At 44.8% G+C, this 23,697-nt stretch overlaps 1 protein-coding gene and 1 long non-coding RNA gene across 11 annotated transcripts; both read left to right on the forward strand.

The window, feature by feature from the left end:
• The first annotated feature begins 2,778 nt into the window (after positions 1-2,778).
• LOC124538612 lies at positions 2,779-3,824 on the forward strand. The gene is made up of 3 exons (XR_006966987.1): positions 2,779-2,855; positions 2,951-3,085; positions 3,456-3,824. It is a non-coding gene; the product is annotated as an uncharacterized LOC124538612 (long non-coding RNA).
• Positions 3,825-10,051: 6,227 nt separating this feature from the next.
• On the forward strand, positions 10,052-23,454 carry LOC124538299 (fibroin heavy chain-like). Of its 10 annotated transcripts, none has more exons than XM_047115321.1 (3): positions 10,052-10,152; positions 10,460-17,801; positions 18,513-23,454. In XM_047115321.1, the coding sequence occupies exons 1-3, from the start codon at positions 10,111-10,113 to the stop codon at positions 23,396-23,398; spliced, it is 12,270 nt and encodes a 4,089-aa protein (XP_046971277.1). In that variant the 5' UTR covers positions 10,052-10,110; the 3' UTR covers positions 23,399-23,454. The 10 variants fall into 10 exon arrangements, with proteins under 10 accessions (XP_046971277.1, XP_046971281.1, XP_046971273.1 ...); XM_047115325.1 differs by having other exon boundaries at positions 10,460-22,298; positions 23,010-23,453; XM_047115317.1 differs by having other exon boundaries at positions 10,460-20,072; positions 20,229-23,453.
• The last annotated feature ends 243 nt before the right edge of the window (positions 23,455-23,697 follow it).

Genomic DNA, 23,697 nt, shown 5'->3' on the forward strand with positions numbered 1-23,697 from the left:
TATTCCTTCAATTGAAAGCAATAGTTTAAATTAATAAATTTAATAGCATGAAAACTGAGATAATATTTTTGTTAACCTTAAGTATATTAATGCAATAGTCCAATGTGTTTTGTTGCTATTTAAAATTATCAGGCGCTTATAATATTCAATACTTTTAAATAAGCGCGCGCACCTAATAAGATTGTAAGCTTTTGAAAATGTTGTTTTTTTATATGATTAAGTATTTATACATATTGTTATGCTATTGTAATGCAGTTATTTACGTAAATATGTAAGTATTATGGTAAAGACATAATATTTTACTTGGTGGTAGGGCTTTATACCACCGATACATCATATATTTATCTACCACACATCAATACTTACTACTGTCGTGTTCTGGCTTGAAAGGTGAGTTAGCCAGTGAAAATCTAGGCAAAAGGAACATAGCATCTGAGTTCCCAAGATTGCTAGCCCATTGAGTTTATGAGGAATCTTGAATATATCTTACAGTAGGTACCACTTACAGCTACTTTCAGCTCATCTATATAGCATATGAAAAATGGCAATGCTTATATTTATAGAAATATAAAATTTATATAAAAAAAGAACATTTAATATATTTCGTAATGAAAGTTCGTAATGAAAGTTAATTTCAAGATTTTTTAACCCAAATATATTTTGTTTCTTGTTACGAAGGTTAGTAGGGAGTAATGTAAGGTTAGTAGGTTAATTATATGTATTAAATTGATCCGCCTTCTTATCAATCTTTCCAATAATCAATTTTAAGTTGCTATGTAAAAAAATAATGATTTTGACTTACCGATTTTAGTAGAATATGATAGTTTTTCATAATGAAGTCAAGGACCAATGTCTTATACCGAAAAACTAACATATTCTTTAAGTTGTAACGCAAAAACATTCATTGACAGCGTAACTCATTGTCTTATTCCTTCTACTTGTGACAGGACAGGGCTGTTTCAGTTTTTGACTTAAGGAACGGAATTACGATTTTTGCCAACATACCTATGTCGGTCATCTGTTTTGTAAATATTTCAAGTGTTTTTTGCATATATTTAAGCCTGAATGTTAATAATTCTTATCTTAATAATAATAGCATTTAAGACTACTGAAAGTCTGCAACGCAATGGGTTTTAGCTAACATTTATATTTGAGTTAATTTCGCGTGTAATATATTACAATATATACAAATAAATAATGTGAGACAACATCACATACATTACTCTGATCCCAATGTAAGTAGCTAAAGCACTTGTGTTATGGAAAATCAGAAGTAACGAAGGTACCACAAACAACCAGACCCGAGACAACATAGAAAACTAATTATAATCTACATCGACTCGGCAGGGAATCGAACCCGGGACCTCGGCGTGGCGTACCCATGAAAACCGGTGTACACACCACTCGACCACGGAGGTCGTTAAAATATATTTAAACATTTAGGATAAAGATTAAAAATCAATTTGTGATCCCAGAAGCATTTTGAGATATGATATTGACTTGTATTTTGTGTAACATCTCGTTTAGTTTCAGCCACAGATTATGTGAAACTCGCGGTGTCATGAAGATATTTCGTCTTAATTATACGAAAGGTAAGTCATTAAAAATTTGTTATAAACGTTGACTTTGTTGTTTAAACATTTTATTATTAAATACTATTAAATCAGGATAAGTGTTTTTTTTAATTTCTATAAATCTACTAAGTGAATACACATTTACTTGGTGGTACGGCTTTTTGCAAGCCCGTCTGGGTAGGTACCACCCACTCATCAGTTATTCTACCGCCAAATAACAGTACTCAGTATTGCTGTGTTCCGGTTTGAATGAGCCAGTGTAACTGCAGGCACAAGGGACATAACATCTTAGTTCCCAAGGTTGGTGGCACATTGATGATGTAAGGAATAGTTAATATTTCTTACAGCGTCATTCTCTATGGGTGATGGTGACCACTTACCATCAGGTGGCCCATATGCTCGTACGCCAACTTATACAATAAAAAAAACACAAAACCTTATACCAAGATAGCAGCGTTTCGGGTAAATACCTATTATGACCATATGAGTCGCTATACGCCGCAGATTCACCAGATTTTTATTTAGACTATTGACGTAAAAGTTTGAATCTCTTGTTCGTCTATACGTTTATACGATTATAAAGTATTGACTGTAACTAGAGAGTAGTTAATATAGCGGGTAGGGGAGTACTTGATAGGAGATAGTGAAGAATCAGTAAATTTGCATTAAAAAATACTTAACAATAAATCCTTTGCATGTGTCAATAATGCATACTATTCTATATTTGAATAAGTAAAGTAACAGCCTGTAAACATCCTACTGTTGGGCTTAGGCCTCCTCTGTCTGTGAGGATATTGTATTGCGTATTCCACAAAGCTGCACCTGGGGTTGGTTAGATTTCGTAAAATTTCATTGAAATTAGACATTCCTCACTATGTTTTCCTTCACCTTAGACCACATCATGAATTAAACACAAATTGAATTAAACTATTAACACAAATTGGGTAGGTATTAGTCATTAATTATTATACTGCTATAATACATTCCCGTTTGAAGGGGGAGTGAGCCAGTCTGACTACACCATCAAGGGACATAACATCTCAGAAAAACTGTAAAGAAATTATTTTTTTTTATAGCAATAACATGTACATGTACTGGAAAATCGTCATCAGACAAATTTCCCATCTCTCTTTAATAAAATATATATGGTGTAAAAAGATAACTATTTCAAATAGTTTTTAAACTTTATTTATGTTATAGGGGGCAAACATGCAGGAGGCTAACCTGATGGATAGTTTTTACCACCGCTCATGGATAACTGCAACACCCGAGGGTTTACAGGTGCGCGCCAAATTATTTAATGATATGGTTTAATTGGCAAATTTTTGCGTATGAATTATTAACCTCTTTGACATTTTATTTATGTATAATTATAGCACTTCCACCTAAAGAAATCTCACGCTTAAGTCAGCAGGTTTTAACAGTCAGCGCAATGAAAAATAAATCTGGACAGCATCACTTGCAATACATAGTTATTCAGCCAGAGGTACAGCCGAATTGACTCTGAACAGGTAATCTTAAACGATGATTGTTTTACGCCACTTAATTATCATGTAATTAATTTGTGTTCATGATTCATCTCGGTGGGGTAAAAAACCACAATAAGAAAATCAACAAGTGACAACTGAAAAGACAAATAGGAGCAGCATGGTGGAACATGCTCTAAACCTCCTCAAAAGGGAAGGAGCCTATCCTACTATTGGTTATTAAGACTACTACTACTTAGACTAGACTTACTTCAAAGTTTACTGAATAATGTACATGCTTCATTCATATTTAAAATATTAATAAATGGAAATATCTCAAACATTGTCCTGTGCCATATCTCAATACTTTAAAAAACTACCGCATATTTTTAATATAAAAAAACCTTCATTTCAGGGCCTGTGTTTGAAGAAGTATTGTCCATTAGTACGCAGGCTTCACAACAACATTAGAACAGACTGATCAGTATCTTAAATTATCTAAGACATTTCAGTTTCTGGATAAAATAAATAAATATTTTTTCTATCACATCCTATTTTCCGGAGATTGCTATAGAAAATAAAACAAAAAGTTTTACCTCTGAACATACTATTACATTTTTTTATATGATTTCAATAGATCTAGAGTTCGGACCTCGGTAGACGTAGTTAGGACTGGATTCCAAAATCTTGTAGATAAAGGGATATGAAGAGGTTTATCAATAATTAATTGATTTTGTATGTCTTTCTTAAAACTGTAATGTATAATTTTATTATAATTGGGCTATATCACTATGGTTTAACAATACACACAATATATGTATATTGGCAAATCACCGGAATTACGTGAATCTCTCTTCTAGGGTCCACCTCCTGTGGAGGCCCCAGGGCCGTTGCTCGGTTGTTCTCTAGTAAATCTGGCACTGAACACAGACTCCAATCATATAGTCTCATTCATCCGATAGTATGATGGGATCCAATTGGAAACCGATAAGAAACACACACCACGAACATATGCTAATAATAAAATATATACATACATACATAAAATATCTATCTATATAAAAAGTATGTACATAAAAGTCAGTACGGGCGAGAGCCTCCAGCAAGAAGACATCGGATGCGGTCTTCGCTGCTTTTCGATCTACAGTAGTTAATAAGCTGATAATGTTAGAATAGTAACTACTGTTAATCTCTGTGCGCCAAATTGTTCACAAAAATATTTAATTAAATTATAAATAAAAAAAAGAAATGGATGTGGAAAGCGAAAAACTGAATCTTCATTTCAGATAATTATATCCAGAAATGGATTTCTATTGATGACAAAGAATTAAAAAAAAAACCTAATAATTGTAAAATTATCATAGAGAATTCTATAGTTAAATCGGTAATTATTATTGTGCAATATTTGTTATCGCTTTTACGTAAAAATATATGACTGAAAATAAAACTATAGTCTTGACGGAGCTGTTTTTTTTTTAAATTGCATCCATTTAATATATAGATTCCATTTTAAAGGCCTGCTTTTTGGAAAATTGAACTCAATTTTGGAATTTGATTTTCACAGTCGACTTATAAGAATATGATTTTGAAGATATACAGTAGATATAACGTGTATGGTAGCAGACGGGCTAATGGGCAAATGGTAGGTGGCACCACCAGTCATAGACATCGGATATGAATAGTGAATATATTTCTGTGTAAAAGTAACAGCCTGTAAATTTCCCACCGTTGGGCAAAGGCTTCCTCTCCCATTAAGGAGAGGGTTTGGAACATATTCCACCACGCTGTTCCAAAGCGGGTTGGTGGAATGCACATGTGGCAGAATTTCGATTAAATTATGCAGGTTTCCTCACGATATTTTCCTTCACCGCCGAGCACGGAATTATAAACACAAATTAAGCACATATATATATATATATATAGTGGTGCTTGGATGAGAGTGCGGTACCTACCCAAAGCTTGCACGAAGCTACTAAATAAATAATAATACCACTGCTATTAAGGTAAAAGATTTTTCTTAGACATAATATTTCTACAAAAACAGGTCCACTATAAAAGTATTGTTTTCTCTTATGAATATATAACAAACTTTGAAACAGATTAAATTTAATATAAGACTAAGTATGTTAGTTTTAGTACAAAACGCTGCGATGAATAAAGTAAAATAATAATAGATCGCCATCGTAACAAACAATATTTTCAATTTAGTGGCGGTAGATGCAAATAGACAACCTTTGCATATTAGAATTGTACTCTTCGTAACTCATGTACTTACACGATATTTTGCTAAAGGTTTTTTTTTTTTTTTTTATTTAAAGATTAACGCTTAGGTTAAGTTACTCTTTCTTCTTTAAAAGTGTTTGGACAGTGCTCGAAATGTGATTCTTATATAATTATTATTAAAAAAATCAGAAAAACATAAAAGAAAATATTATGAACATTTTCTAATCTTATTTGCATATAATAATAATAATAGCTACTAGTAAGACCGAGATTCTATTTTTTCTTCTTCTTTTTATATACTTTAGGCTACAGTGTATGTTGCCATATTACGATAGTCAATATTAGCGTAAAAAAGGGAAAAATAATTCAAGAAACTAACTAATAAAATTTAGCAAACAGTTCTAACTTTGAAAAAACCTCCTTCACTCAATTAAATAAATCATTTATTCACATGAGAGATTTAAAGCAAGAAAAACATATAGTTCTGTTTTTTATATTGCTTAATTATTTTAACTGTAATAAAAAACTGTTAACGACATTTTAAAAGAATAAAGTTAAGTATATACTACAATATATTTTCTACACTTTAACACATAAGTAAATTACACGAATCGACTAAAATAATAATATGCAGTCGTTTCTTGGTATAAAATAATGGATATATAAAAACTATTTTGAGGAAGATGATCTCTATGATGTTAAAGAGGGTTCAATAATGTTGCTAGTAGCGAAAAGTATATTAAACAAAATACGCTGATAAAATTCCCTATAAAAATATTTACGACAAATAGTTTATAACTTAAAGGCGGGAGAGTAAATCTTCATTATTTTATGTTTCATTTAACTGAGCAAAGGAAAATTTATAATTCCATAAACTTTATAGTAATTTTTAAAGAATTGTTATTTTATTTGTACCAATAAAAACGTCAATGAAAATGAAGCTATCAGAAGTTAAAAAATCATTTTATGAACAATGTTTAGTTTATATACGAAAAGAAAATTCAAAATATACACGATCATAAAGAGTAAATAGAAAAAGACAATAGCTGTAATTATTTTAAAACAATACAGATGTTTGTTTTTAACAACGTAAAATAATATTCAAATAAAATTATTTAAAATACATCTTAATAATACGTGTTTGTTCAGATGTATTTATCTTTTATTCAAAATTATATCATATTGTTTTGGTACACCCGACAACATGTAATATGTCATAACGTACAGTAGGTATAATTTCAGTATGAGGTAATTACATTCGTAACTTACGAATGTGTTATTGGTCTAATTGTTAGCTTGTATGGATGGCAGATTTCAAGATCCTGGATTGAAATCCCGAGTCGGGTCATATCAAATTTATTGTGATGCTCTTCCCAGAATTACAGTGCTATCTCCGATTCCGAAAATTGTCAGTGTTGACATTATCAGAAAGCACGTAGAGTCTTTGGTTCTACCCTTGAAATATTTTCGGTCATTTTTAGGAATAAGTACCACCTAGCTAGAATAGGCAAAGGTTGAACTGTTTAATAATTTCCTTTGAATAAAATACTATTCTTAAACCTTTCCAAACAATCACTTAAGCGATTAAGACCGTGAAAATGTGTCTAATGAAGTACCCAGCTACCACGATATCAATCAGATAATATTTCCTCATAGCATCAACAGTCTTTAAATTTCTCAATGCTGGGCTAAGGCGTTCCGTCCCTTTGAGGAGAAGGTTTTGGTACATAATCCACCACGCTGTTCCAATGCGTGTTAGTGGAATATACATGTGGCAGAATTTCTATGACATTAGATACATGGAGGTTTCCTCGCGATGTTTTCCTTCAACGCCAAACACCAGAAACTCAAACTCTAGTTACTTTATTCAACGTAGAAGTTCTTATTGATGGTCAAATTAAACAATTAAATTAAAACCCTGACCTGAGAAGAACTGGCGAAAGAAACTCAGCGGGTCTTTTTTTTGCCAAATTAACACAGGCACGCAAGCGTTCCTTAACATTTTTTTTTTAATTTAGCAACATAAGCATTTTGAACGCTTTCTGGGATCCTGTTGTAAGTCTATGCAGTCGAGTAACAGGAGTAACATGATTGTTTTTGTTCCTTGTACCAATGTTATGAGAATCACATTTTCTCATAAAATCATTTATATTTTTCCGTACGTAAAAAACATCGAATATATGAATTTTGAAATTAACGAGATGAATTTTGAACACAAAATTATTATATAATATTCAGTGGTGCTTGCCTGGATTTGAACCCGCAATCATCGGCTAAGATGCACGTGTTCTAACCACTGGGTCATGTGAATACTTTTAAATCGAATAATATGTTCAGAAGAGACTATGAATATTTAGGAACGATTATAATCATAGACTGATGATGATGATTAATATGTTTTAAAAACTGCGATTTAGCGGAAATAGTTTTAGTTGAAATAAAGCTTTGATTTTTATAATAGTTTATATGAATGAATGGCTGGTTGAGAATTTAATTTTGATTTATATACAAAAAGGTCATAGCTTTAGTTACTTAATTGATCAATTTACAATGCGCAGACCCCATGTCCTGGATTTAAACCCCAACGTAGATCGAATAAGAGAATAAGTTAAGTCTCTACATAGAAAGTCTAGAAATTGATAACGATCATACGTCCGTCAATAACACTTATAAATGTTTAACGATATTTGGTAAAATCGTTTAGAATTACAACAACAACAACCTGTAAATTCCCACTGCTGGGCTAAAGGCCTCCTCTCATATTCCACCATGCTGTTCCAATGCGGGTTGGTGGAATACTCATGTGGCACAATTTCTATGAAATTTGTCGCATGCAGGTTTCCTCATAATGTTTTCCTTCACCGCTGAGCACGAGATAAATTATAAAGACAAATTAAGCACATGAATCAGCGGTGCTTGCCTGGGTTTGAACCCGCAATCATCGGTTAAGATGCACGCGTTCTAACCACTGGGCCATCTCGACTCGTTTCGAGTTCGAGTTCGTTTAGTATTAATATATTACGTATTATATGTGCAATTAAATACAATATAACTTGAGTTACAAAGCAAAACACAGTACATAAAAAAGTACGTCTCTATATAATTCTAAGCAAGAATTATAATAGCCTAAAGTAAATTCTTATGTTTATAAGAAAATGGGCGAGTAGACTAAGCTCTGCGGCATTTGCGAAATTTTTGAAAAAAGTTTCTATTTATCTATATATGTCGATTACTGCATTATTTTGTATGACAGTATTATGTTTTATAGTAACTCATTGTCCATACGATATGTTTGATGCAGAAACCTACTTAACTTGGGTATAAGCTTAGAGAATAGAAAATCTTAACTTGCTTCTCAATATATATCTTTGTAATATTATGTATTAACGTAAAAATATATCGCAAAGTTGATATAGGAATAAACGCCAAGTTATTACTCGACTGTATTGAGTCAGTAACTATTTTAACGGGCATGTTTTACTACAGGTTCCTAGAAAGCGTTCATAATCTGTTGCCAAATTAAAAAATATTAAAAACTATTATAGAACGCTTGTATGCAAAAGGTTACTATACAATTAGAGTGTACACGTTTGATAACATACCGTAGGAATAAAACGATCGTCTCCTGGTTACTCTTGTTAACGATAAAAAATGGCTAAAATAATAAAAACACCGATGAATTTCTTTCGCCGGTCTTTCTCAGGTCAGGGAATTTTCTATTACAACTAAAAAATAAGTGTAATTATTCCATATTGAATGAAGGAATTTGATTTGGTTTTTACGTTACGTTCTTTAGATATTTTTAGTGTTTAGTCGGATTGGATTATATACTTGGAATATTTTTGCACATCCCTTCTGTTTGTTGTTGTTGCATCCCTTCCGAACAATAATGATGTATGTACAAGTTAGGTTAGGTTAGGTTTTTCGAAATTGATATATATCATACATTTTGATTATTTCAATTATATATAGCTTTGAAATGTTCAAAATATCGACTAAATTTCAACCCCTACATATTTTGCTTAATATGTTTGAATTGCCCTTCTGTTTGTTGTTGTTGCATCCCTTCCGAACAATAATGATGTATGTACAAGTTAGGTTAGGTTAGGTTTTTCGAAATTGATATATATCATACATTTTGATTATTTCAATTATATATAGCTTTGAAATGTTCAAAATATCGACTAAATTTCAACCCCTACATATTTTGCTTAATAGTAAATTCGTTTTTATTTTTTTATTTTATTGTATGAATAATTTTCGAAAAGATTCGACTGGTCTCTTTAAACTGGTCTTTTTGTAATCAAAAAGTAATAACGTAATACGTAGGGAATGCAAATTTTTATTTTGGATTTTTCGACATATTCTTCCAAACCCATTTTACCTGACTAGAGTTTATAATCTTTAAAATTTTCTTCCGAATACTTTACTTGGTCGAGTCTAAGAGAAAGTCTGTATATTAATACTTCACATATTTGTCGTTTTCTACGTAATTCTAGTAAAATAAGAACAAACCCAGATCTATGTTATTTTCGAATATTGCATATTTTGAACACGCGTAAGGCAAACCACCTTACTTGTATTTAATTTAAATATTTTGTAGATTTCAGCAAAATTACAATGTCTCAATCAAGATTCAATTAATGCCTATTGTTTCGACTCGCAAGGTAACCTAGGCTTTGTCTCATTGATTATAGTTTGTTTGATTTGTAAAAAAGTCAATATTTTAACAAGTTCTCAAATTAAATTTACACAGACTTGTACGTCATGTGGTAAGGAAAATTTTAGTATAAAAGGGGACTAAAATTGGGAATCAGCATCAGTTCGGTTCCAACTCTCAGGACAAAATGAGAGTACCAACCTTCGTGATCTTGTGCATAGCACTTCAGGTGAGCTATTTCAAATTATTTTATATCTCTTTTGGTAATTTACAATTATAATAATAAAAAAAAAATATTTTCGTGTACGACTATGCATAACAAAATATGTATTTATATAAATGTACAAAAAATCTAATACAATGTATTATGAAACTAAAATGTTTCCAAAATATAATTGTTATGGATTTTTTCTCAACTGAAAAAAATGTAATAAGCGCATTCAAATATTAGAAAAACATAACAAGCATTAACAAATAACTTGACACATAAATATAAATTCGATAAAAAATAATAATATAAAACAATTATTTTTCAGTATGCGTCTGCTGATACTTTCGACGATGAGTTGATAAGTATTCTATCAGATGGAAATGCATATCAAGAAACAAATTTAACTACAAGTGATGAATTTGATGTGGATCAAACTGGAAATGTAATCGAACGATCGACGATACGAAAAGAATTTGAACAAGATGGAGACACAAGCGGCGATATAGTCGGTGACGATGTAAATGTGAAAACCATCGTTATAAAGACTGACGCTTTTGGACACAAAAGGATATACGAAGAAGATGTCAGTATCCACAAAGTGCCCGGAGCGTCTGGTCATAAGAGTGCTTCAGCAACTTCAAGTGCAAGTGCTGCAGCTTCTAGTGCCAACGCCGGAAACGCTGGCCCAGCTTATGGCCCCGGTGCCGGTCCCTACGGTCCTTACGGTAAACAAGGCCCTAACGCCGTCATCATTAACAACAGATCACCTTCATCTGGCCCGTCAGCTTCCGCTGCAGCCTCCGCTGCCGCTGCCTCTGGTCCACAAGGCCAAAACTACGGTCCTCTCGGATACGGACCCGGTTACGGCGCAGGACAAGGCGGAGTTACTGTCATCAACGACAACGGTTCTGGTTCAGGCCCAAGTGCAAGTGCAGCAAGTGCTGCAGCTTCTGGATCTAATGGAGGAAATGCTGGCCAAGGCTATGGTAACGGAGCAGGTGCTGGAGCAGCCGCTAGTGCTGGAGCAGGATCAGCTGGTGCCTACGGAGCTGGAAATGGCTTATACGGACCTGGCTACGGCGCAAGACAAGGAGTAACTATCATCAACGACAACGGATCTGGTTCAGGTTCAGGTGCTAGCGCATCAAGTGCTGCAGCTTCTGGATCTAATGGAGGAAATGCTGGCCAAGGCTATGGTAACGGAGCAGGTGCCGGAGCAGCCGCTAGTGCTGGAGCAGGATCAGCTGGTGCCTACGGAGCTGGAAATGGCTTATACGGATCTGGCCTCGGCGCAGGACAAGGAGTTACTGTCATCAACGAAAACAGATCTGGTTCAGGTGGAAGCGCAAGCGCAGCAAGTGCTTCAGCTTCTGGTCCTAACGGAGGAAACGCTGGCCCAGCTTATGGCCCCGGTGCCGGTCCCTACGGTCCTTACGGTAAACAAGGCCCTAACGCCGTCATCATTAACAACAGATCACCTTCATCTGGCCCGTCAGCTTCCGCTGCAGCCTCCGCTGCCGCTGCCTCTGGTCCACAAGGCCAAAACTACGGTCCTCTCGGATACGGACCCGGTTACGGCGCAGGACAAGGCGGAGTTACTGTCATCAACGACAACGGTTCTGGTTCAGGCCCTAGCGCAAGTGCAGCAAGTGCTGCAGCTTCTGGTCTTAACGGAGGAAATGCTGGCCAAGGCTATGGAAACGGTGCAGGTGCTGGAGCAGCCGCTAGTGCTGGAGCAGGATTAGGAGCAGGATCTGGTGCAGGTGCAGGTGCAGGATCAGGAGCAGGATCTGCAGCTAGTGCAAGTGCTGGAGCAGGAGCCGGATCAGCTGGAGCATACGGACCCGGAAATGGATTATACGGACCTGGCTACGGCGCAGGACAAGGAGTAACTATCATCAACGAAAACGGATCTGGTTCAGGTGGCAGCGCAAGCGCAGCAAGTGCTTCAGCTTCTGGTCCACAAGGCCAAAACTACGGTCCTCTTGGATACGGACCCGGTTACGGCGCAGGACAAGGCGGAGTTACTGTCATCAACGAAAACGGTTCTGGTTCAGGTTCAGGTGCTAGCGCATCAAGTGCTGCAGCTTCTGGATCTAATGGAGGAAATGCTGGCCAAGGCTATGGTAACGGAGCAGGTGCTGGAGCAGCCGCTAGTGCTGGAGCAGGATCAGCTGGTGCCTACGGAGCTGGAAATGGCTTATACGGACCTGGCTACGGCGCAGGACAAGGAGTAACTATCATCAACGACAACGGATCTGGTTCAGGTTCAGGTGCTAGCGCATCAAGTGCTGCAGCTTCTGGATCTAACGGAGGAAATGCTGGCCAAGGCTATGGTAACGGAGCAGGTGCCGGAGCAGCCGCTAGTGCTGGAGCAGGATCAGCTGGTGCCTACGGAGCTGGAAATGGCTTATACGGATCTGGCCTCGGCGCAGGACAAGGAGTTACTGTCATCAACGAAAACGGATCTGGTTCAGGTGGAAGCGCAAGCGCAGCAAGTGCTTCATCTTCTGGTCCTAACGGAGGAAACGCTGGCCCAGCTAATGGCCCCGGTGCCGGTCCCTACGGTCCTTACGGTAAACAAGGCCCTAACGCCGTCATCATTAACAACAGATCACCTTCATCTGGCCCGTCAGCTTCCGCTGCAGCCTCCGCTGCCGCTGCCTCTGGTCCACAAGGCCAAAACTACGGTCCTCTCGGATACGGACCCGGTTACGGCGCAGGACAAGGCGGAGTTACTGTCATCAACGACAACGGTTCTGGTTCAGGCCCTAGCGCAAGTGCAGCAAGTGCTGCAGCTTCTGGTCTTAACGGAGGAAATGCTGGCCAAGGCTATGGAAACGGTGCAGGTGCTGGAGCAGCCGCAAGTGCTGGAGCAGGATCAGGAGCAGGATCTGGTGCAGGTGCAGGTGCAGGATCAGGAGCAGGATCTGCAGCTAGTGCAAGTGCTGGAGCAGGAGCCGGATCAGCTGGAGCATACGGACCCGGAAATGGATTATACGGACCTGGCTACGGCGCAGGACAAGGAGTAACTATCATCAACGAAAACGGATCTGGTTCAGGTGGCAGCGCAAGCGCAGCAAGTGCTTCAGCTTCTGGTCCACAAGGCCAAAACTACGGTCCTCTTGGATACGGACCCGGTTACGGCGCAGGACAAGGCGGAGTTACTGTCATCAACGAAAACGGTTCTGGTTCAGGTTCAGGTGCTAGCGCATCAAGTGCTGCAGCTTCTGGATCTAATGGAGGAAATGCTGGCCAAGGCTATGGTAACGGAGCAGGTGCTGGAGCAGCCGCTAGTGCTGGAGCAGGATCAGCTGGTGCCTACGGAGCTGGAAATGGCTTATACGGACCTGGCTACGGCGCAGGACAAGGAGTAACTATCATCAACGACAACGGATCTGGTTCAGGTTCAGGTGCTAGCGCATCAAGTGCTGCAGCTTCTGGATCTAACGGAGGAAATGCTGGCCAAGGCTATGGTAACGGAGCAGGTGCCGGAGCAGCCGCTAGTGCTGGAGCAGGATCAGCTGGTGCCTACGGAGCTGGAAATGGCTTATACGGATCTGGCCTCGGCGCAGGACAAGGAGTTACTGTCATCAACGAAAACGGATCTGGTTCAGGTGGAAGCGCAAGCGCAGCAAGTGCTTCATCTTCTGGTCCTAACGGAGGAAACGCTGGCCCAGCTAATGGCCCCGGTGCCGGTCCCTACGGTCCTTACGGTAAACAAGGCCCTAACGCCGTCATCATTAACAACAGATCACCTTCATCTGGCCCGTCAGCTTCCGCTGCAGCCTCCGCTGCCGCTGCCTCTGGTCCACAAGGCCAAAACTACGGTCCTCTCGGATACGGACCCGGTTACGGCGCAGGACAAGGCGGAGTTACTGTCATCAACGACAACGGTTCTGGTTCAGGCCCTAGCGCAAGTGCAGCAAGTGCTGCAGCTTCTGGTCTTAACGGAGGAAATGCTGGCCAAGGCTATGGAAACGGTGCAGGTGCTGGAGCAGCCGCAAGTGCTGGAGCAGGATCAGGAGCAGGATCGAGTGCAGGTGCAGGTGCAGGATCAGGAGCAGGATCTGCAGCTAGTGCAAGTGCTGGAGCAGGAGCTGGATCAGCTGGAGCATACGGACCCGGAAATGGATTATACGGACCTGGCTACGGCGCAGGACAAGGAGTAACTATCATCAACGAAAACGGATCTGGTTCAGGTGGCAGCGCAAGCGCAGCAAGTGCTTCAGCTTCTGGTCCACAAGGCCAAAACTACGGTCCTCTTGGATACGGACCCGGTTACGGCGCAGGACAAGGCGGAGTTACTGTCATCAACGAAAACGGTTCTGGTTCAGGTTCAGGTGCTAGCGCATCAAGTGCTGCAGCTTCTGGATCTAATGGAGGAAATGCTGGCCAAGGCTATGGTAACGGAGCAGGTGCTGGAGCAGCCGCTAGTGCTGGAGCAGGATCAGCTGGTGCCTACGGAGCTGGAAATGGCTTATACGGACCTGGCTACGGCGCAGGACAAGGAGTAACTATCATCAACGACAACGGATCTGGTTCAGGTTCAGGTGCTAGCGCATCAAGTGCTGCAGCTTCTGGATCTAACGGAGGAAATGCTGGCCAAGGCTATGGTAACGGAGCAGGTGCCGGAGCAGCCGCTAGTGCTGGAGCAGGATCAGCTGGTGCCTACGGAGCTGGAAATGGCTTATACGGATCTGGCCTCGGCGCAGGACAAGGAGTTACTGTCATCAACGAAAACGGATCTGGTTCAGGTGGAAGCGCAAGCGCAGCAAGTGCTTCATCTTCTGGTCCTAACGGAGGAAACGCTGGCCCAGCTAATGGCCCCGGTGCCGGTCCCTACGGTCCTTACGGTAAACAAGGCCCTAACGCCGTCATCATTAACAACAGATCACCTTCATCTGGCCCGTCAGCTTCCGCTGCAGCCTCCGCTGCCGCTGCCTCTGGTCCACAAGGCCAAAACTACGGTCCTCTCGGATACGGACCCGGTTACGGCGCAGGACAAGGCGGAGTTACTGTCATCAACGACAACGGTTCTGGTTCAGGCCCTAGCGCAAGTGCAGCAAGTGCTGCAGCTTCTGGTCTTAACGGAGGAAATGCTGGCCAAGGCTATGGAAACGGTGCAGGTGCTGGAGCAGCCGCAAGTGCTGGAGCAGGATCAGGAGCAGGATCTGGTGCAGGTGCAGGTGCAGGATCAGGAGCAGGATCTGCAGCTAGTGCAAGTGCTGGAGCAGGAGCCGGATCAGCTGGAGCATACGGACCCGGAAATGGATTATACGGACCTGGCTACGGCGCAGGACAAGGAGTAACTATCATCAACGAAAACGGATCTGGTTCAGGTGGCAGCGCAAGCGCAGCAAGTGCTTCAGCTTCTGGTCCACAAGGCCAAAACTACGGTCCTCTTGGATACGGACCCGGTTACGGCGCAGGACAAGGCGGAGTTACTGTCATCAACGAAAACGGTTCTGGTTCAGGTTCAGGTGCTAGAGCATCAAGTGCTGCAGCTTCTGGATCTAATGGAGGAAATGCTGGCCAAGGCTATGGTAACGGAGCAGGTGCTGGAGCAGCCGCTAGTGCTGGAGCAGGATCAGCTGGTGCCTACGGAGCTGGAAATGGCTTATACGGACCTGGCTACGGCGCAGGACAAGGAGTAACTATCATCAACGACAACGGATCTGGTTCAGGTTCAGGTGCTAGCGCATCAAGTGCTGCAGCTTCTGGATCTAACGGAGGAAATGCTGGCCAAGGCTATGGTAACGGAGCAGGTGCCGGAGCAGCCGCTAGTGCTGGAGCAGGATCAGCTGGTGCCTACGGAGCTGGAAATGGCTTATACGGATCTGGCCTCGGCGCAGGACAAGGAGTTACTGTCATCAACGAAAACGGATCTGGTTCAGGTGGAAGCGCAAGCGCAGCAAGTGCTTCAGCTTCTGGTCCTAACGGAGGAAACGCTGGCCCAGCTTATGGCCCCGGTGCCGGTCCCTACGGTCCTTACGGTAAACAAGGCCCTAACGCCGTCATCATTAACAACAGATCACCTTCATCTGGCCCGTCAGCTTCCGCTGCAGCCTCCGCTGCCGCTGCCTCTGGTCCACAAGGCCAAAACTACGGTCCTCTCGGATACGGACCCGGTTACGGCGCAGGACAAGGCGGAGTTACTGTCATCAACGACAACGGTTCTGGTTCAGGCCCTAGCGCAAGTGCAGCAAGTGCTGCAGCTTCTGGTCTTAACGGAGGAAATGCTGGCCAAGGCTATGGAAACGGTGCAGGTGCTGGAGCAGCCGCTAGTGCTGGAGCAGGATCAGGAGCAGGATCTGGTGCAGGTGCAGGTGCAGGATCAGGAGCAGGATCTGCAGCTAGTGCAAGTGCTGGAGCAGGAGCCGGATCAGCTGGAGCATACGGACCCGGAAATGGATTATACGGACCTGGCTACGGCGCAGGACAAGGAGTAACTATCATCAACGAAAACGGATCTGGTTCAGGTGGCAGCGCAAGCGCAGCAAGTGCTTCAGCTTCTGGTCCACAAGGCCAAAACTACGGTCCTCTTGGATACGGACCCGGTTACGGCGCAGGACAAGGCGGAGTTACTGTCATCAACGAAAACGGTTCTGGTTCAGGTTCAGGTGCTAGCGCATCAAGTGCTGCAGCTTCTGGATCTAATGGAGGAAATGCTGGCCAAGGCTATGGTAACGGAGCAGGTGCTGGAGCAGCCGCTAGTGCTGGAGCAGGATCAGCTGGTGCCTACGGAGCTGGAAATGGCTTATACGGACCTGGCTACGGCGCAGGACAAGGAGTAACTATCATCAACGACAACGGATCTGGTTCAGGTTCAGGTGCTAGCGCATCAAGTGCTGCAGCTTCTGGATCTAACGGAGGAAATGCTGGCCAAGGCTATGGTAACGGAGCAGGTGCCGGAGCAGCCGCTAGTGCTGGAGCAGGATCAGCTGGTGCCTACGGAGCTGGAAATGGCTTATACGGATCTGGCCTCGGCGCAGGACAAGGAGTTACTGTCATCAACGAAAACGGATCTGGTTCAGGTGGAAGCGCAAGCGCAGCAAGTGCTTCAGCTTCTGGTCCTAACGGAGGAAACGCTGGCCCAGCTTATGGCCCCGGTGCTGGTCCCTACGGTCCTTACGGTAAACAAGGCCCTAACGCCGTCATCATTAACAACAGATCACCTTCATCTGGCCCGTCAGCTTCCGCTGCAGCCTCCGCTGCCGCTGCCTCTGGTCCACAAGGCCAAAACTACGGTCCTCTCGGATACGGACCCGGTTACGGCGCAGGACAAGGCGGAGTTACTGTCATCAACGACAACGGTTCTGGTTCAGGCCCTAGCGCAAGTGCAGCAAGTGCTGCAGCTTCTGGTCTTAACGGAGGAAATGCTGGCCAAGGCTATGGAAACGGTGCAGGTGCTGGAGCAGCCGCTAGTGCTGGAGCAGGATCAGGAGCAGGATCTGGTGCAGGTGCAGGTGCAGGATCAGGAGCAGGATCTGCAGCTAGTGCAAGTGCTGGAGCAGGAGCCGGATCAGCTGGAGCATACGGACCCGGAAATGGATTATACGGACCTGGCTACGGCGCAGGACAAGGAGTAACTATCATCAACGAAAACGGATCTGGTTCAGGTGGCAGCGCAAGCGCAGCAAGTGCTTCAGCTTCTGGTCCACAAGGCCAAAACTACGGTCCTCTTGGATACGGACCCGGTTACGGCGCAGGACAAGGCGGAGTTACTGTCATCAACGAAAACGGTTCTGGTTCAAGTTCAGGTGCTAGCGCATCAAGTGCTGCAGCTTCTGGATCTAATGGAGGAAATGCTGGCCAAGGCTATGGTAACGGAGCAGGTGCTGGAGCAGCCGCTAGTGCTGGAGCAGGATCAGCTGGTGCCTACGGAGCTGGAAATGGCTTATACGGACCTGGCTACGGCGCAGGACAAGGAGTAACTATCATCAACGACAACGGATCTGGTTCAGGTTCAGGTGCTAGCGCATCAAGTGCTGCAGCTTCTGGATCTAACGGAGGAAATGCTGGCCAAGGCTATGGTAACGGAGCAGGTGCCGGAGCAGCCGCTAGTGCTGGAGCAGGATCAGCTGGTGCCTACGGAGCTGGAAATGGCTTATACGGATCTGGCCTCGGCGCAGGACAAGGAGTTACTGTCATCAACGAAAACGGATCTGGTTCAGGTGGAAGCGCAAGCGCAGCAAGTGCTTCAGCTTCTGGTCCTAACGGAGGAAACGCTGGCCCAGCTTATGGCCCCGGTGCCGGTCCCTACGGTCCTTACGGTAAACAAGGCCCTAACGCCGTCATCATTAACAACAGATCACCTTCATCTGGCCCGTCAGCTTCCGCTGCAGCCTCCGCTGCCGCTGCCTCTGGTCCACAAGGCCAAAACTACGGTCCTCTCGGATACGGACCCGGTTACGGCGCAGGACAAGGCGGAGTTACTGTCATCAACGAAAACGGTTCTGGTTCAGGTTCAGGTGCTAGCGCATCAAGTGCTGCAGCTTCTGGATCTAATGGAGGAAATGCTGGCCAAGGCTATGGAAACGGTGCAGGTGCTGGAGCAGCCGCTAGTGCTGGAGCAGGATCAGGAGCAGGATCTGGTGCAGGTGCAGGTGCAGGATCAGGAGCAGGATCTGCAGCTAGTGCAAGTGCTGGAGCAGGAGCCGGATCAGCTGGAGCATACGGACCCGGAAATGGATTATACGGACCTGGCTACGGCGCAGGACAAGGAGTAACTATCATCAACGAAAACGGATCTGGTTCAGGTGGCAGCGCAAGCGCAGCAAGTGCTTCAGCTTCTGGTCCACAAGGCCAAAACTACGGTCCTCTTGGATACGGACCCGGTTACGGCGCAGGACAAGGCGGAGTTACTGTCATCAACGAAAACGGTTCTGGTTCAGGTTCAGGTGCTAGCGCATCAAGTGCTGCAGCTTCTGGATCTAATGGAGGAAATGCTGGCCAAGGCTATGGTAACGGAGCAGGTGCTGGAGCAGCCGCTAGTGCTGGAGCAGGATCAGCTGGTGCCTACGGAGCTGGAAATGGCTTATACGGACCTGGCTACGGCGCAGGACAAGGAGTAACTATCATCAACGACAACGGATCTGGTTCAGGTTCAGGTGCTAGCGCATCAAGTGCTGCAGCTTCTGGATCTAACGGAGGAAATGCTGGCCAAGGCTATGGTAACGGAGCAGGTGCCGGAGCTGCCGCTAGTGCTGGAGCAGGATCAGCTGGTGCCTACGGAGCTGGAAATGGCTTATACGGATCTGGCCTCGGCGCAGGACAAGGAGTTACTGTCATCAACGAAAACGGATCTGGTTCAGGTGGAAGCGCAAGCGCAGCAAGTGCTTCAGCTTCTGGTCCTAACGGAGGAAACGCTGGCCCAGCTTATGGCCCCGGTGCCGGTCCCTACGGTCCTTACGGTAAACAAGGCCCTAACGCCGTCATCATTAACAACAGATCACCTTCATCAGGCCCGTCAGCTTCCGCTGCAGCCTCCGCTGCCGCTGCCTCTGGTCCACAAGGCCAAAACTACGGTCCTCTCGGATACGGACCCGGTTACGGCGCAGGACAAGGCGGAGTTACTGTCATCAACGACAACGGTTCTGGTTCAGGCCCTAGCGCAAGTGCAGCAAGTGCTGCAGCTTCTGGTCTTAACGGAGGAAATGCTGGCCAAGGCTATGGAAACGGTGCAGGTGCTGGAGCAGCCGCAAGTGCTGGAGCAGGATCAGGAGCAGGATCTGGTGCAGGTGCAGGTGCAGGATCAGGAGCAGGATCTGCAGCTAGTGCAAGTGCTGGAGCAGGAGCCGGATCAGCTGGAGCATACGGACCCGGAAATGGATTATACGGACCTGGCTACGGCGCAGGACAAGGAGTAACTATCATCAACGAAAACGGATCTGGTTCAGGTGGCAGCGCAAGCGCAGCAAGTGCTTCAGCTTCTGGTCCTAACGGAGGAAACGCTGGCCCAGCTTATGGCCCCGGTGCCGGTCCCTACGGTCCTTACGGTAAACAAGGCCCTAACGCCGTCATCATTAACAACAGATCACCTTCATCTGGCCCGTCAGCTTCCGCTGCAGCCTCCGCTGCCGCTGCCTCTGGTCCACAAGGCCAAAACTACGGTCCTCTCGGATACGGACCCGGTTACGGCGCAGGACAAGGTGGAGTTACTGTCATCAACGAAAACGGTTCTGGTTCAGGTTCAGGTGCTAGCGCATCAAGTGCTGCAGCTTCTGGATCTAATGGAGGAAATGCTGGCCAAGGCTATGGTAACGGAGCAGGTGCTGGAGCAGCCGCTAGTGCTGGAGCAGGATCAGCTGGTGCCTACGGAGCTGGAAATGGCTTATACGGACCTGGCTACGGCGCAGGACAAGGAGTAACTATCATCAACGACAACGGATCTGGTTCAGGTTCAGGTGCTAGCGCATCAAGTGCTGCAGCTTCTGGATCTAACGGAGGAAATGCTGGCCAAGGCTATGGTAACGGAGCAGGTGCCGGAGCAGCCGCTAGTGCTGGAGCAGGATCAGCTGGTGCCTACGGAGCTGGAAATGGCTTATACGGATCTGGCCTCGGCGCAGGACAAGGAGTAACTATCATCAACGACAACGGATCTGGTTCAGGTTCAGGTGCTAGCGCATCAAGTGCTGCAGCTTCTGGATCTAACGGAGGAAATGCTGGCCAAGGCTATGGTAACGGAGCAGGTGCCGGAGCAGCCGCTAGTGCTGGAGCAGGATCAGCTGGTGCCTACGGAGCTGGAAATGGCTTATACGGATCTGGCCTCGGCGCAGGACAAGGAGTTACTGTCATCAACGAAAACGGATCTGGTTCAGGTGGAAGCGCAAGCGCAGCAAGTGCTTCGGCTTCTGGTCCTAACGGAGGAAACGCTGGCCCAGCTTATGGCCCCGGTGCCGGTCCCTACGGTCCTTTCGGTAAACAAGGCCCTAACGCCGTCATCATTAACAACAGATCACCTTCATCTGGCCCGTCAGCTTCCGCTGCAGCCTCCGCTGCCGCTGCCTCTGGTCCACAAGGCCAAAACTACGGTCCTCTCGGATACGGACCCGGTTACGGCGCAGGACAAGGCGGAGTTACTGTCATCAACGAAAACGGTTCTGGTTCAGGTTCAGGTGCTAGCGCATCAAGTGCTGCAGCTTCTGGATCTAATGGAGGAAATGCTGGCCAAGGCTATGGTAACGGAGCAGGTGCTGGAGCAGCCGCTAGTGCTGGAGCAGGATCAGCTGGTGCCTACGGAGCTGGAAATGGCTTATACGGACCTGGCTACGGCGCAGGACAAGGAGTAACTATCATCAACGACAACGGATCTGGTTCAGGTTCAGGTGCTAGCGCATCAAGTGCTGCAGCTTCTGGATCTAACGGAGGAAATGCTGGCCAAGGCTATGGTAACGGAGCAGGTGCCGGAGCAGCCGCTAGTGCTGGAGCAGGATCAGCTGGTGCCTACGGAGCTGGAAATGGCTTATACGGATCTGGCCTCGGCGCAGGACAAGGAGTTACTGTCATCAACGAAAACGGATCTGGTTCAGGTGGAAGCGCAAGCGCAGCAAGTGCTTCAGCTTCTGGTCCTAACGGAGGAAACGCTGGCCCAGCTTATGGCCCCGGTGCCGGTCCCTACGGTCCTTACGGTAAACAAGGCCCTAACGCCGTCATCATTAACAACAGATCACCTTCATCTGGCCCGTCAGCTTCCGCTGCAGCCTCCGCTGCCGCTGCCTCTGGTCCACAAGGCCAAAACTACGGTCCTCTCGGATACGGACCCGGTTACGGCGCAGGACAAGGCGGAGTTACTGTCATCAACGACAACGGTTCTGGTTCAGGCCCTAGCGCAAGTGCAGCAAGTGCTGCAGCTTCTGGTCTTAACGGAGGAAATGCTGGCCAAGGCTATGGAAACGGTGCAGGTGCTGGAGCAGCCGCTAGTGCAGGAGCAGGATCAGGAGCAGGATCTGGTGCAGGTGCAGGTGCAGGATCAGGAGCAGGATCTGCAGCTAGTGCAAGTGCTGGAGCAGGAGCCGGATCAGCTGGAGCATACGGACCCGGAAATGGATTATACGGACCTGGCTACGGCGCAGGACAAGGAGTAACTATCATCAACGAAAACGGATCTGGTTCAGGTGGCAGCGCAAGCGCAGCAAGTGCTTCAGCTTCTGGTCCACAAGGCCAAAACTACGGTCCTCTTGGATACGGACCCGGTTACGGCGCAGGACAAGGCGGAGTTACTGTCATCAACGAAAACGGTTCTGGTTCAGGTTCAGGTGCTAGCGCATCAAGTGCTGCAGCTTCTGGATCTAACGGAGGAAATGCTGGCCAAGGCTATGGTAACGGAGCAGGTGCCGGAGCAGCCGCTAGTGCTGGAGCAGGATCAGCTGGTGCCTACGGAGCTGGAAATGGCTTATACGGACCTGGCTACGGCGCAGGACAAGGAGTAACTATCATCAACGACAACGGATCTGGTTCAGGTTCAGGTGCTAGCGCATCAAGTGCTGCAGCTTCTGGATCTAACGGAGGAAATGCTGGCCAAGGCTATGGTAACGGAGCAGGTGCCGGAGCAGCCGCTAGTGCTGGAGCAGGATCAGCTGGTGCCTACGGAGCTGGAAATGGCTTATACGGATCTGGCCTCGGCGCAGGACAAGGAGTTACTGTCATCAACGAAAACGGATCTGGTTCAGGTGGAAGCGCAAGCGCAGCAAGTGCTTCAGCTTCTGGTCCTAACGGAGGAAACGCTGGCCCAGCTTATGGCCCCGGTGCCGGTCCCTACGGTCCTTACGGTAAACAAAGCCCTAACGCCGTCATCATTAACAACAGATCACCTTCATCTGGCCCGTCAGCTTCCGCTGCAGCCTCCGCTGCCGCTGCCTCTGGTCCACAAGGCCAAAACTACGGTCCTCTCGGATACGGACCCGGTTACGGCGCAGGACAAGGCGGAGTTACTGTCATCAACGAAAACGGTTCTGGTTCAGGCCCAAGTGCAAGTGCAGCAAGTGCTGCAGCTTCTGGATCTAACGGAGGAAATGCTGGCCAAGGCTATGGTTCTGCTGTTGGAGCACCATTTGACGCACAAGTTTACTCTCCATCTCCTATTGTTATCATTAATGAAGGCGGTTCCGGTTCGAACGCAGTATCAACATCATCTTCAGCGTCAGGCTCTTCTGGTTCATTCGGTCAAGGAAGAGGCAGGGTCCGTCAAGCATGTCAACTCAAACGCAGTCAATACTTTGTCAGAATTGGCAGAAAGGGTCAACTTTGCGCCACTTGCTAATAAATATTAATTATTTTTCTTTTCATATTGATATGTTTTATAACTTCGAATGAAATAAATACTAGCATTCTAAAATTTTGTTTTTTTTCTTTCTTTACCTTTTCCTTATTTTTGTTTGATTTATTTACGGAAAATTTGTGATAAACAAAAGCCTTACTTAATCATTAAAGTGATATGATACATTTTTCTTTTGTTGCTTTTTAATTATTTTCAGAAATAATTACTAATATTCCAACTATGTTTTAAATAACTATTATTTGTTTAGAAAAAGGTCTAATTTCCGTCGCAGGGTGTCTAAA

Source organism: Vanessa cardui, chromosome 20 (genome assembly GCF_905220365.1).
Source record: "Vanessa cardui chromosome 20, ilVanCard2.1, whole genome shotgun sequence".
Classification (NCBI taxonomy): domain Eukaryota; kingdom Metazoa; phylum Arthropoda; class Insecta; order Lepidoptera; family Nymphalidae; genus Vanessa; species Vanessa cardui.